This window comes from Balaenoptera physalus, assembly GCF_965194825.1.
Source record: "Balaenoptera physalus genome assembly, chromosome: 13".
Classification (NCBI taxonomy): Eukaryota; Metazoa; Chordata; class Mammalia; order Artiodactyla; family Balaenopteridae; genus Balaenoptera; species Balaenoptera physalus.
In genome coordinates, this window is record NC_138892.1 from 52,505,006 (window position 1) to 52,520,428 (window position 15,423).

Sequence of the window (15,423 nt, forward strand, 5' to 3'; positions counted from 1 at the left end):
CCAATGCAGGGGACACGGGTTCAATCCCTGATCCGGGAAGATTCCACATGCCGTGGAGCAACTAAGCCTGTGTGCCACAACTACTGAGCCTGAGCGACTACAGCCCGTGCTCCACAACGAGAAGCCACCGCCACAAGAAACCCGCGCACCGCAACGAAGAGTAACCTGTGCTTGCCACGACTAGAGAAAGCCTGCACACAGCAACGAAGACCCAATGCAGCCAAAAATAAATTAATTAACTAATTAATTAAAAAAAAAAGAATCATTGCACAACAGAAATGTAGAGAAGCTTGGTCCAGATGGTAAAGTATTATCCAAATACTAAGGGTGTGGCCAAATTCAATAATCAGCTTTGTCATATTCTGTAACTTTTGATTACACTCCCAGGTTCATTGCATTCTACACATTAGTAAGGGATAGTGCCCAGAGGGCTCCAGCCAAGTGGACACAGGTCCTGATGTTTTCTCATCTCTTCTTATTATCCCCAGGAGAAACAGGGACAAGTGGGGAGACAGGACACGCTCACAAAAACAACTGTCTTGTGCTCACTTCAGCAGCACATGTACTAAAATTGGAATGATACAGAGAAGATTAGCATGGCCCCTGCATAAGGATGACATGCAAATTCGTGAAACATTCCATAATTTTAAAAACAAACTGTCCAGCCCTAACAATACTAGCAGCAAGTAGTAAAGAGGAAGTCCAAGAGCTGATTTTCCTAAATCCTAAATTCTATACCCCAATGCTGCCGCTCCCCTCTACATCAGGAGGCTTGATTTTGCCAAAGCAAGTACAGCATGGCCTTAAGCTGAGAGGTCCTTATGATTTTTAACAAAAAGCTTTATCATTTAAGAAGCATGATATTCATAGACTATTCCAGTTGGACTTCTTTTCCACAAAGAAAGCATACACTCAGAACTTTTGGATTTCCTTTCTGATTTTCTTACCGAAAGCTTATTCCAGCTTTCGTTCATCTATAGCCAACTTTGGCCTGTTTTATATAGGACAAGAACAAATAGGCCATAAAACTGGAATAGCTGAGAATCAAGTTCTTATTTTCATCTCCTTTATAGAACGAGCCAACTTGTCTATTTTTAGATATTTGCTCTCCCCCGTCCCCATTTCTGTCCTCCCTCTATTTTAGGTGCCAGTGAGCCGTGAAATTTCAGAAGCTGACTCTAAGAGAGAGGGCTTAGTATGAATCACAAACAGTATGATTATTACCTGGAAAATCTAGTTAATTGGACTCCCACAATAATATACCCACATTCTTCATCCCTCCAGCTCATGCTGCCGCCACTTCCCTGACTGTGGGACCCGCAAGGGGCAACAGTCTGTCTTTTCCTGAATATAATTACTCCTTCCTGCAAATGTCAAAAAAGTCTATTTTTAAAAAATTCCTGTTATATAAGATGCATCTCTGTTCCTCTTATTCAGAAAAGAAGTTGCTTTCTCCTTTGTCTGATCCCAATATTTATGACTTCTCTCCCTTTTATCTATTCCAAAGAAAGTTTTCTCCTTTTACTCTTCCTTCATCTTAAAAAATATTTTCTTGGGTTCATAGAGTTCTTCTCCTTTAAGAGCATAGATATTTATAAGAAAATAAAAAAGATATATATTTTTTTTACACACGGTGCCTTTTTTCACTAAGAGGTAAACCCCTAGAGGTGGGTCCTGTGTAATGTGCGTGGTATCCTGTTATGTTGCTGGAATCTGCAAATGGTCAAGCAATTGCTTACAATTCCTGTATGTGTAAAGTGGCTTGTTTTATTAAATAAGTAAATGGGCAAGTAGCAGATGCCTAAGAAGAATCACTTAGCCTTAATGAAATGTTGTTGTTGTTGTTAGATTTAAGCTACTGTCTAATGCAATACTCTGTTTTCATTCTAACAGCAAACTGCTCAGCCACCTGCTTTAACGGAGGGACCTGTTTCTACCCTGGAAAGTGTATTTGCCCTCCAGCACTTGAGGGGGAACAGTGTGAAATAAGTGAGTATTGACCTGCATTGTCTTTGTTTGGGGGGAAAACTTAGAAGCTCCATCTAACCCCTTCGTTTTATTGATGAGGAATCTGAAGCCCAGAGACAATGAATTGCTTGTCTAAGGTCTCAGGCCAGTGGTTTCTTTTTACTAGATTGAGCCGCCATCTGTTTTGGCTAAAGGTGGGCAAAGAGTGACATAGCTCAGCACAGATGACTCGGAGCAAATGCTCTCTTGACTCAGTTATCTGGGTTTGGGTTATTCACCGTGTTGCGTTGTTTCTTGTTAGTGATTTTTGCCCCTTCTCATTGTGCAGAGCCCATAGTTTCAGCCTGGAAATGTAGATCAGAGCTTTAGGACAGCTGGAATTTGATCACCTACCTGCAGGCATAGAGTGTTTTTTCTCTGGCACTCACTGCCACATTTCCTAACCAGACGGAGCCTATTAACTCATCTCAGAGAAAAGGATAGACTCAAGAAAAAAGAGGGGAAAAAAAGGTGCAGAGCAATAAAAACAAACAAACAAACAAAAACCTAATAGCACATGCAACAACATGAATGAATTGCACAGATGTTATGCTAAGTAAAAGGAGCTAGACACAAGAAAGTGCATGCTGCATGATTCCATTTTTATGAAGTTCAAGAACAGGCAAAAGTAATGGATGATCATAGAAACAAGAATAGTGATTGGGGGCACAAAGGAACTTTATGGGGTGCCAGAAATGCACTATATCTTGATTGAGGAAGTGTCTCATGAGTGTTTATTTATGTAAAAAACAAAAAAAATAGTTGAGCCATAAACTTAAAATCAGTGCACATTATGCCTTCACTAGATGTTTGTCATGCTTTGATACAAAAAAAAAAAAAAAAAATGTAAGGGTGGAATGTGGTAGGTAATCACTGTTTTGGGAATCAGGATACCAAACTGCTTGGCCTGGCCCTGTCACCTCCCAGTCACGTCACTGAAGCTCTCTGCTCAACTCAGAAATGAGCCAGCCCCACTCTCAATTGCTCTATGACCCAGAAGACAGATAACACCGAAGCCCCGCTCGGGAAGGAGCAAAAGGAATGTGAGTGAGCACGTCTGCTAAAGGTGCTGTGTCCCTGCCTTTCTGGAAGTTCTGGAATATGGCATTTTCACCTCCAGCTATATTGTATCCATAAAACACCACTGTGTTTGGTACAGCCATAGTTTTTGAAGTTGTACTGGGTTCAAAATTAAATAATACTGACTTCCTATTTTAACTTTCAACCTCTAATTTATTTGTGGGTTTTTGTAGTTTAATAAGTAGTAGCTGAAGTGACGGTTTTTTATAGAGTTCAAACGAAGTACCTCTGAAGTTTCCATAGGACATGTAATTAATTGTCAGGACGTGCTTTCTGCTCTTATTAATTACCCTGCCCTGATAAAGATATCTCTGAGCTCACTCCCCTCAGTTTTCTTCCCATACTTACTCTCAAACTTCGCATATTTAGTTGGTTCATGTTTATGAATCTTTGTTCATGGGTTCATCTCTCTTCATGTGGGTATCTGTTTCATGCCCTTAGGTTTATGACCTTTCCATTGGCAGAAACTGTTTTCTATTCTTTTTTTTTTTTTTTAACTGCACCAAAAATGTGGGCCTTTTGAAAGCTCCTGATTATCCCCATCACAAGTTATACTCAAATCCTTTTAGGAAATTTTTTGTTTCTATTACAGGAACCAAATTACCAGGAAAAAAATTAAAATGGGTCTTGAGTTGAAAAGTGCCTCTAGTGTAATAGAGACAAAAAGTTGAATTATGTATCCTATTTTTAAATTGAGATACACAACTCACATACTGTAAAATTCACCATTTTAAAGTATATAATTGAATATAGTCACAAAGTTGTGCAGCATCTCTTCTAATTCCAGAACATGTCATCATCCCCCAGAGAAGCCCTGTACCGACCAGCAGTCACTCCTCACTGTCCTCTCCCCAAGCCCCTGGGGTCCACTACTCCACTTCCTGTCTCTTTAGATTTGCCTATTCTAGACATTTCATGTAAATAGAATCATCCAATATATGGCCTTTTATGTCTGACGACTTTCACTTGGCATGTTTTTGAGGTTCACCTACGTTGTAGCATATATCATTACTTCCTTTTACTTGCTAAAGAACATTCCATTGTGTGGATATACCAACCACATTTTGTTTATCCATTCATCAGTTGATGGGCATTTGGGCTGTTCCCACTTTAGGACTCTTACGAATAATAGTGCTGCTACGAACATTTGTGGACAAGTTTTTGTGTGAACATGTTTTCAGTTCTCTTGGGTATATACTTAGGAGTAAAATTGCCAGACCACATGTTAACTCTTTAATTTTTTGAGGAACTGCTGAACTGTTTTCCAAAGTGGCTGTACCATTTTACATTCCCACCAGCAATGTACAAGGGTTCCAATTTCTCCATATCCTTACCAACACTTGTTATTGCCTGTTTTTTTTAATGAAATATGTATTCTGATGCTATTTATATTTTCATTTCTTCTGGCCTCTATCAGAATTGATATCTTCTCAAACTTCATTCTGACTTGACTGTGAGATATACTTGCAGTTTAACAAATAAGACCATGGTTAGAAGTATCTAGATGTATGTACCTATGTTTATCTTGTTCTTTAAGGTTCACAGACTTTACAAGAATCTTTAATGAACCTTCAGTTAAAAAGACCAAATTATTTATACTGTACTATAAACGTTTTTTTAATACCTTAATGGGTTCTTCTTATTATAAAACTTATCTGTATAAAGTGTTCTCCATAAAAAATTAGAATATTGGATAAAACAATTAAAAATCACTCATAATTCTAAGACCCAGAGATGACAGTTATTGGCGCTTATTGTAAACTATTTTTATCTTTTTTCTATGTGAAGGATAGTCACAAATTTAAGTTACCTCACAATCTGATGGGCAGAGGAAGTTTAATATCTTTATTTTGTCAATACCTTAATCTCACTGGTTAGAGTTAAAATTCAAATTGTTTAGAATTAGTCAAATCTGTTTGTCTTCAGGCAATATTTAGTCTCATTTGGGTAAAAATGTGTAATCGCTCAAGATGACTCAGTTTACCACTGTTCAATGGATAGATTGGTTGCAAAATATTTTCAGGAAAAGGAAGTCAATGTTACAGACACGTACAGAATTTGTAATTTTAAAACAATCATCTCTTCATGATGTTTTGGCTCCATGAAGTTTGATCTAGGAATGGCCTTCTAACCGTCACCAGCGATCATATTTCTGTGGTGAGATAACCAGGAGAGAACGTCCTCCTTCCTGGCTTCAGTGATCCTAACGGTCCTCACTTCCCTCTTGCCAAGAAAACAAAAAGATCCTTGGAGTCAATGAGAAGATTCTCTCCTGGGGCTTCCCTGGTGGCGCAGTGGTTGAGAATCAGCCTGCCAATGCAGGAGACACGGGTTCGAGCCCTGGTCCGGGAAGATCCCACATACCGCGGAGCAACTAAGCCTGTGCGCCACAACTACTGAGCCTGTGCTCTAGAGCCCACGAGCCACAACTACTGAAGCCCGTGTACCTAGAGCCCGTGCTCTGCAACAAGAGAAGCCACCGCAATGAGAAGCCCGCACACCACAATGAAGAGCAGCCCCTGCGCACCACAGTTAGAGAAAGCCCGTGCGCAGAAACGAAGACCAAAAAAAAAGCAGCCAAAAAGAGAAAAAAACAAATACCGTATGCAGCCAAAAAAAAAAAAAAAAAATTCTCTCCATCAATCATTCTCTGCATTATCCCTGGATACCAAGTTCACATCTCATAGAATATGGGGAAACTTGGGCTCTCCAAGTATTTCACAATAACTCCTCTATCTCTTCTGCCCTATAGCTATTGTCCCACATCTTGCTTACTTGAAAAAACCCAGTGCATTGCAGAGTACTGTGATATGATCCAATTTTGTGCATATGATGGGGACAGATGTTTCTCTGATGCAAACGGAAATTCAGAATTAGGTATTCCTTTCCTTAAATTAGAGTTGGGATCTTGACCAAATAGTAAATGCTATTATTTGTATCCAAACCTATCAAAAAGTACACTTTTGGATTTTTAACGGTCCATAAAAAGGTGGCATTCTAATATTAAGATTGTTTTAATACATGTTTCTAGAACATCCCTGCGTCAGAAGAACCTACAGGTCTAATGGCATTCCAGGTTCTTGAGAGACTCTAACATCTCAATATTATGTCTCTATTATCTCCACAATGACTAAATGCTGCTTTGGTTGATTTATATATGAAGAAAGTCATTTTTGGAGAAATAAAAAGAGAAGAAAGTGTTTTTAGCAAAATTATTTTCATATGGGATTCACTTCATGTTTGTCAAGCATAATGCTTGCCTGGAAAAAAAACTTCAGCCTTAGGATGGCAAATTCTAGATTGCAGAGGGAGAATAAATAGCTTCAAAGGTAAGAAAGAAGAAAAATATTATATAGTTTTTACATCTAAGGCCCTATTCCAGCTCTAAAATCCTGTGATTCAAAGATCTGTGAAAAGACTAGCAATACTCATTTGGCACAGAGATAAAAGAAAGAATGATGTATCATGAGGATCTAAGACATTCCAGAAAAATGCACAGGTGTGGAATCAGGCACCTTTTGTGCCCCACCTCCTATCCTTCTCAGCTAGCCTTTCACTCCAGCCACTGCTATGACCTATTTTGCACAGACATAGCCTAATTGCACCTTAGCTGTGTCACGCTTCTCTCGCTTTCCACCCAGAGACTCCTGAGTACTAAAAAAAAAAAAAAAAATACAATCTGCGCTCACACAGTCACAGAATGGAAACGCAAGAAAGTTATTCCATGGGGTGACCTTTGATCAGTGGGAGACAAGTACAGATGAATAAATGCTCCCCTCTTCCTTCCTTCAGTCAACTTGAAGGTGCAGTCAGTCAGTCTACCTGGCTCCTCAGAAAGACGCTGCAGGATAGAGCCCAGTTGCCCATAGTGATGACCAACCCACAAACATATTATACTTCTGTGTTGGCTTTCCCTCCTTCGCCGTTTTACTCTCCCCACCCCCCATTCCTGATCCCTAGGATCACTTCCCAAATAAACTCTGCAGGCAGGCCCTGCTTTCTGGAGAATCCGAGGCTAAGACAGAAGTCATCGTGTCCAGGTATAGGCCTGCTTTCAGAAAAAGTGACATACAAAAATCAGAACTCAGAAAAGATCAGTTAGGGCGTCATTCATTTCTTCATTTTTAGTATACCTTAAATTACAAGTGTTTATGAATCTGTTAAAACATTATTCTGTTTATTTAAAAAGTAATAGGAATACATTTGAACAACATATTCATTGTAGTAGATACATATCCAGAATCATAAGTAAAAATACTAGCCTGTTTGTTCCAAAAGCGAGACTCAAACAGTAACAAAGCCAGGGTAGATCAGAAATAAGTGGAAATAACTGCCACTTAAAAGGCTTGATCCTCTCAAAGCCGTGCAGTTCCTTTGAAAAAATGTAATTGCCTCTGAATGAAGCACAGAGTTCCTTGCTTATTTGCATTCTTCTCTATCTCAGGCAAATGCCCACAGCCCTGTCGAAATGGAGGTAAATGCATTGGCAAAAGTAAATGCAAGTGCTCCAAAGGTTACCAAGGAGACCTCTGTTCAAAGCGTAAGTACCCCGTACACATAGTCGATCTTGTGTCACAGGATAATTAAACTAGTAGGAGTCTCTTCTCTCTTCATAACTTCTGTACCTACTGCATGTTGCTTGGGCATCACAATTAACCTTTCTTCACTGACATATGTTTCCTTGAAGTAGACCAAAGACGCTGTATGAAATCCATGCACGTAAAAAAAACTTAAGACACATTCGCACACACAACCAAACTTTTTCACTCTTAGGAGTTTTCTTAAGGAAGATGAACTTCCATTGCCCAGCAGTTTCAAAGTCCTCCTGAGCGTCTTTTGTGAATGAGAAGCATCAAGTCTAGTTTAAGATTACTCTCAGGACTGTTTCAAAAAGTCCAAAACTGACTTCTAGCTGGAGATTGACTTAGAAAGAAAGAAAGAAAAAAAAAAAATTAAGGGATGAAGCCAAAACTAACACATTCTAAAGAACTGCAGGAAAAGCAGTTGTGTAATTCTGTTGACAAATGAAAGCTCAGGAAACATTCTATCTCCTTTGACTCTAGCTGTCTGCGAGCCTGGCTGCGGTACACACGGAACCTGCCACGAACCCAACAAATGCCAATGTCAGGAAGGCTGGCATGGAAGACACTGCAATAAAAGTGAGTGTGAGCCGTCTGGGGAGCCAGCCTTTTGCATGTCTGTTTCCTGGCTCCAAAGGCGGATGGACAAGCCTAACTCAGCCCCGCTTTCCTTTTCATAAAAGCAACTTCTCCTCCACTGCCTATTCTCCCCCGTGCTTCTCTGCATGCCACACCCCGCCCCACCCTGTACTCTCTAAACTTTAGAGCCTAAGCTTTAGAGTATAAAGAGGAAAAAAAGCATCACTGTAAAATAGCACCACAAATATCTTCCAGGTTAAATTAGTACTACGTGGTGATTTGGTAATACGGTATGTTAACTGTGATAGAAATAAGTAAAAGTAAGATTTTAAATCAAATGTAGATCGGTATCTACATGGTTCTGATTTTATCATTCACAATTGATCAGTCAGCATATAGAACATGAAGAGTTCTGTAAAATCTTTAAACTGTATTGGTTATGGTATGCTTTAAATGGGTTCTTTTGTGGGAGAGTAAAGGTCTGTGAAGTACAGGAGAGATGTTATCATGGAGTTGTGTTTTTTCACATTCATTGAGTACCAAAAGTGAACTAGCTATAGGCTAATAAACCACTGACCTATTTTATACACAAAATGAAAGTTGCTAAATTCAATCATTCCGTTCTGATTGATATGCTAGGCATGAATCCAGGCACTGGAGACATACCAGTGAACAGACGGAAAAGGCCCTTCCTGGTAGCACCCAGGTTCGAGAGGGAGGGACAGTCAATCAGCAAGTGAAGGAAATAAATAATGCCGTTTCTGCAGGTTCATCCTGCAGCTTGAACTCAGTCTCCTGAGTATGGACCCACTGGCCATTTTCCTTTGAGGAAAGAAAGGCTTCATTCAGTCATACAACTCCCTTGATTAACAGACACCCAGATTGTGTCTACCAAATTGTGTCTCCAAAATCATGTACACACATTGAACAGATCACTTTCACATCAGATGCTTTTCTAAATCAGTGGTCTCCAAAGGGTGATGCATGTAGCCCAGTGAGTGTGGAATGATCAGCTGGGTGCTGAGGGAAAATATAGTTTGAAAACATTTTTTATATTTTATATTCTTTTATTACATTTATGGATAAATTTTATAAGTAATGTATATATAGTTATATATCTCAATCTCTAATTTCTAATTTTTGTGCATATTTTATAACTCACATTATTCTGATATGTATATATACCATTTATGTGTAGGTATACATGTTTATTTGTTTATTTTAAAGTATACTGGTGTCTGGTCTAGGCTAAGCCATTGATTTGAGTCTTTTTCACCCACTGAATTGGCTGGATGGTAGATTGAATTGGCTTCAGGGGGGCATAGCTTAACAAGAAGTGGAGCTCCTCTAGAAAAGCGTTCCGTTACCGAGGTGGGAATGATTGAATCGTATTCCTGTTAGGACATACTTGGTGGGGGGACCTTCTTGGGAGTAAAAGACCTGTAGAAAACTAACCATTTCTGGAGCCATTTTGGAAAAGAGTTAAACCAAACCCTTTACGCCACCTTTAACTCAGGATACAAACTGTGCAGTTTGTCCCCAAATCAGAGTAAGTTTCCAGAAGTCCTTGGGCCTAGGGATGACCTGAAGTGAGACCATACGTCCCAGGACTCAATTACAAAGGTCTTCTGGGACTCACATTTGGGGCCTGGTGACCGCCAACGGTGATGGGAGGGGAGTACAAGAGGCACTGTTCCTGCTGATACACCCAGTCGCTCTTCCAGGAAGAAGGCAAGTTAGGGGCCCTCATGCATGTAGTTTAGATGAGCAATTCTGACAGGTCTGCCAGCCACCAAATAGCACTCCCACTTGTAGACTTTGCTGCTGAAAGCTTTTGTCATCTGTTCCTCCTTCAGATCCAGGCATTGCATGTCAAGAAGATGCCTTGGTGTTTGATTCAAATGCAAACGTGTTTTCCGGGAGAGGCCCCCCAGCCATTCTGTACATTGGCTGAGAGAATCAGGCTGAAAGAATGAGGTTTATTTTGTTTAAAGGGAGGGGACAAGGAAGCCCTGAGGCACAGAGTTCTGCTAAGAACAGACCCCCAGCAGGGTGACACACTGAGAGGTCCCAGGCACCCAGACATCCTACTTGGGAGGAGGACACTGGAGACAGACTGCCGGGCTTAGGCTCCCCTCATCAGGGAGGCATGGCCTTCATGGGTGGCAGGGCGAGCAGCAGGGTAGGGATTTACTCCAGCGAACTGTTGGCTCATTGTTCTGGCTGCGCCGTGAGCTACTAGCCTACATACTGACAATTCAGAGAGACACATTCAGGAACAAAGTATTCTGTTCTCAGTAGTTACTCAATGGCATGCTTGCATATATTTATTCATTTATTTATTTGGCTGCGCCAGGTCTTCGTTGTGGCGTGCGGGATCTAGTTCCCTGACCAGGGATCGAACCCGGGCCCCTGCATTGGGAGTGCGGAGTCTTAGCCACTGGACCACCAGGGAAGTCCCCCCATGCTTGCGTTTAAAAACCACAAGGAAGGGACGTCCCTGGTGGGGCAGTGGTTGAGAATCCGCCTGCTAGTACGGGGACACGGGTTCCAGCCCTGGTCCGGGAAGATCCCACATGCTGCAGAGCAACTAAGCCCGTGCGCCACAACTACTGAGCCTGTGCTCTAGAGCCCGCGAGCCACAACTACTGAGCCCACATGCCACAAATACTGAAGCCCGTGCTCTAGAGCCCGCGAGCCACAACTACTGAGCCCACGTGCCACAACTACTGAAGCCCGCGCACCTAGAGCCCGTGCTCCGCAACAAGAGAAGCCACTGCAATGAGAAGCCTGTGTGCAACGAAGAGCAGCCCCTGCTCACCGCAACTAGAGAAAGCCCGCGCACAGCAACGAAGACCCAACACAGCCTAATTAATTAATTAATTAAAATAAGTTTTAGAAAAAACCACAAGGAACAAATGAAATGCCAAACTTGACTCTAATGCACAGGAAGATGGAGGCAGATTTTTAAAGTGTGATTGCTGTTTTGGATCAGTTTTAGGAAATCAGTAGAAGTGAGTCAGTGCCCAGAAGCATCTCCAGAAGTTCACAAGTAATAAGAAAAGAGGCTTCAAGTTGTGTAACTCAGTGTTACACTCCACTTACAATGAGCTGGAAATGCTATTGATAGATGCCCACCTTCACCGAAACGCACAAATCCCCATTGATAAGGAGTCAGTTCAAATCATAACCTTTCTCTAACATGTGTACTGGAGTCCTTAATTCTTATAAAATTCCTATTTTGTGTAAACGCAATAGCCACGCCTAATCATGTGATCTATATGAAGAATGGGGGTTGTTACATCGAACTAGATCAATATAATGGAGGCTGGTTTTACAAGGCAGTGAAAGGATCAATGACCAAGTCCTCTGTGAAAGCATCCCTGCTATTGAGACCTCAGTGCTAGATCCTTACCAACCCTTGGGTGGAGAACATCCTTCCATTCAATCACATTCATCCAAAGTTTGCATCAAGAGTATCTGCATGGCCAAAATACATAGTGAATCAGAGATTCAGTGGAAGCCAGATTTGATGGAGTTAGTAAAATGGGTTTCTTTTAACAGAGATCTTGAACCTGTAACATCTCTTCATTCAGGTAGCTTTTTGTGATTGCTGTGGTCTTTTACTCTGGGTTGTAAAGGGAAAATGGATTTCATTTGAATGATTAATAATGAATCTGAAGAGCCTGTTTTTGTAGTTTCTTTTCTTTTAAGCTGTGAATAATTTTGCAGGGTACGGAGCCAGCCTCACGCATGCCCTGAGGCCAGCAGGCGCCGGGCTCAGGCAGCACACGCCTTCACTTAAAAAGGCCGAGGAACGGCAGGACCCACCTGAATCCAATTACATCTGGTGAACTCCGACATCTGAAACGTTTTAAGTTACACCAAGTTCATAGCCTTTGTTAACCTTTCATGTGTTGAATGTTCAAATAATGTTCATTACAGTTAAGAATACTGGCCTGAATTTTATTAGCTTCATTATAAATCACCGAGCTGATATTTACTCTTCCTTTTAAGTTTTCTAAGTACATCTGTAGCGTGATGGTATAGATTTTCTTGTTTCAGTGCCTTGGGACCGATTTTATGTTATGTAAGTTGTTCAGGTTAAATTTTTGTCTTTTCAGTGTGTAGTTGGCAGATAATTTCCAAAAGTACAATGCATTCATGATGTCGAGGGGCTGGGCAACATTAGAGAAGATAAATGGAACAAAAATGCATAAATCACAAGGGTCTGGATGAAGCAGTTAAAGTGCTGAAGTTATAGCATTTCAAATTATATTGTCATGTATTTAGACATTTGTCACATTTTTTAAATTCCCCTTATTTCTAAACTCACAATACAATATATTTTGACCTTACCATAATTCCAGAGAATTCAGTATTGAAAAAAAAAAAAAAAAAAAGAGAAAGAAATAACACTGTGTGGTAGTGGCATTTAACGATATAATATATTGTAAACACAATAAAATAGGGAATATAATGTATGAACTTTTGGCATTGGCTTGAAGCAATATAATATATTGTAAACAAACACAGCTCTTACGTAAACATTTTATACTGTTTGTATGTATAAAATAAAGGTGCTGCTTTAGTTTTCTGAGTGTTGTATGGAGTGGTCTTTGCATGTGTTATTTTATGAAAATAAAGTTGGTTGCAATTGAGTGGAAGTTAAAACTTTGCAGTATCACAAAAAAACAGAAGATATTCTTTCCCTGACTCTGTCCTAGCTCTCTAGCCTCATCTCTCCCTCCCAGTTCTGTCTCTACTCCAGCCATGTCACACTATGCTCTGTTGTCAGAGCTTGCAACACTCCTATTTATGTCAGCTCCCAGCTTAGTTGTCATTTCCTTCAAGAAGTCTTTTCTAACTAGGATGTGTTAAATGTCCCTTAGTGAAGACTTCCTAAAGGTGTGAAAATGTTGCAAATAAAAGTGCTACCAGTTGGGAATGTATTCAATAAATTGGTGCAGCCACTATGGAAAACTGTATGGAGGGTCCTTAAAAAACTAAAAATGGAGTTACCATATGATCCAGCAATCCCACTCCTGGGCATATATCATCTGGAGAAAAACATAGTTCAAAAAGATACGTGCACATTCTTAACAGCACTATTTATCAATACAATAGCCAAGACATGGAAACAACCTAAATGTCCATCAACAGATGAATGGACAAAGAAGATGTGTGTGTGTACATGTACATACACACACACACACACACACACACACACACACACACACACACACACTGGAATATTACTCAGCCATAAAAAAGAATGAAATAACGCCATTTGCAGCTACATGGACCTAGATGGACCTAGAGGTGGTCATACTGAGTGAACTAAGTCAGACAAAGATATGATATCGCTTATATGTGGAATCTAAAAAAAATGATACAACTGAGCTTATTTACAAAACAGAAACAGACTCCCAGACTTAGAGAACAAACTTATGGTTACCAATGGGGGAAGGGTGGGGGGAGGGATAGACTGGGAGTTTGGGATTGCCATGTACACACTGCTATATTTAAAATAGATAACCAACAGAGAAAGACAAATAGCATATGATATCGCTTATATGTGGAATCTAAAAAAATGGTACAAATGAACTTATTTACAAAACAGAAATAGAGTCACTGATGATATAGAAAATAAACTTATGGTTACCAAGGGGGTAAGGTGGCGGGATAAATTGGAAGATTGGGATTGACATATACACACTACTATATATAAAATAGATAACTAATAGGGACCTACTGTATAGCACAGGGAACTCTACATAATACTCTGTACTGACCTATATGGGAAAAGAATCGAAAAAAGAGTGGATGTATGTATGTGTACAGCTGGTTTGCTTTGCTGTGCAGCGGAGACTGGTACAACATTATAAATCAACTATACTCCAATACAAATTAATTTAAAAATAAAATAGATAACCAACAAGGACCTACTGTATAGCACAGGGAATGCTGCTCAATATTCTTTAATAACCTAAATGGGAAAAAAATTTGAAAAAGAATAGATACATGTATATGTATAACTGAATCACTTTGCTGTACACCTGCAACTAACACAACATTGTTAATCAAATATGCTCCAATGTAAAATAAAAATTTTAAAAAGGTGATATATATATATATATATACACAATAGAATATTACTCAGCCATAAAAAAGAATGAAATAGTGCCATTTGCAGCAACATGGATGGACTTAGAGATTATCATACTAAGTCAGACAAAGACAAATATCATATGATATCACTTATATGTGGAATCTAAAATATGATGCAAATGAACTTATTTACAAAACAGAAACAGATTCACAGACATAAAAAACAAACACGGTTACCAAAGGGGAAAGGGGGGGGAGGGATAAATTAGGAGTTTGGGATTAGCAGATAAACACTACTATACATAAAACAGATAAACGACAAGGTCCTACTATATAGCACAGGGAACTATATTCAATATCCTGTAATAAACCATAAAGGAAAATAGTCTGAAAAAGAATATATATATATATATAATATCTGAACCACTTTGCTATACATCAGACACTAAGACACACTGTAAATCAACTATACTTCAATTTTTTTAAAAAGTGCTACCATTTATTAAGAACCTATTGGTTCCCAAGAAAAATATATGTTACCTTACAACCCTATGGGGCAAGTATCATTACGCCCTTTTACATATAAGAAAACTGAGTCATGGAGATAGGAAGCAGTTTACCCACGATCACACATGATAGGGATGGTTTTGAATCCATGTCATCTGCCTCTGAAGCCTTCACACTATGCTGTTCTTCCTCCCTTCCTTTTCTCAGCAAATACAGCAGAACACAAAACTCTACAAATCCTAGGTAGCAACTTTCCAACATATTTTATTCTCATTCTCCCAAGGGAATGTGGACCTTATTTTATAGATAGTCTAAAGTCCATAAGTTCTCTTACACCAGGCAGGGGCATAATCAGATGTGTGATTTAGGGAAGTGACATGTGTCATGGGAAGAAATCAAGGGAGAGGCTGGAAGCAGAGTGACCGCATCTTGCTACGGTGCTAGACCACAGCGATCTTTCTCCTCTAACTAGCCAGAGCCCAGAGTGTCGGCCTGTGCTCACAAAGACTTGGCAAAGCAGGCCAGGAGCCAGGGAGCTAACCTTGAGAATCCTAATATG

The 15,423-nt window shown here is 39.9% G+C and overlaps 1 protein-coding gene across 2 annotated transcripts in view; it reads left to right on the forward strand.

Moving 5' to 3' along the window:
* The window catches only part of WIF1 (WNT inhibitory factor 1), an 87,433-nt gene extending 74,590 nt beyond the window's left edge, over positions 1-12,843 (forward strand). For both annotated transcript variants that reach the window (XM_082422867.1, XM_082422868.1), the window contains 4 exons: positions 1,894-1,989; positions 7,532-7,627; positions 8,151-8,246; positions 11,979-12,843. In XM_082422867.1, the coding sequence (XP_082278993.1) occupies positions 1,894-1,989; positions 7,532-7,627; positions 8,151-8,246; positions 11,979-12,100 (410 nt within the window). In that variant the 3' untranslated portion in view covers positions 12,101-12,843. The remainder of the gene's footprint in view (positions 1-1,893; positions 1,990-7,531; positions 7,628-8,150; positions 8,247-11,978) is intronic.
* Positions 12,844-15,423: the final 2,580 nt, after the last annotated feature.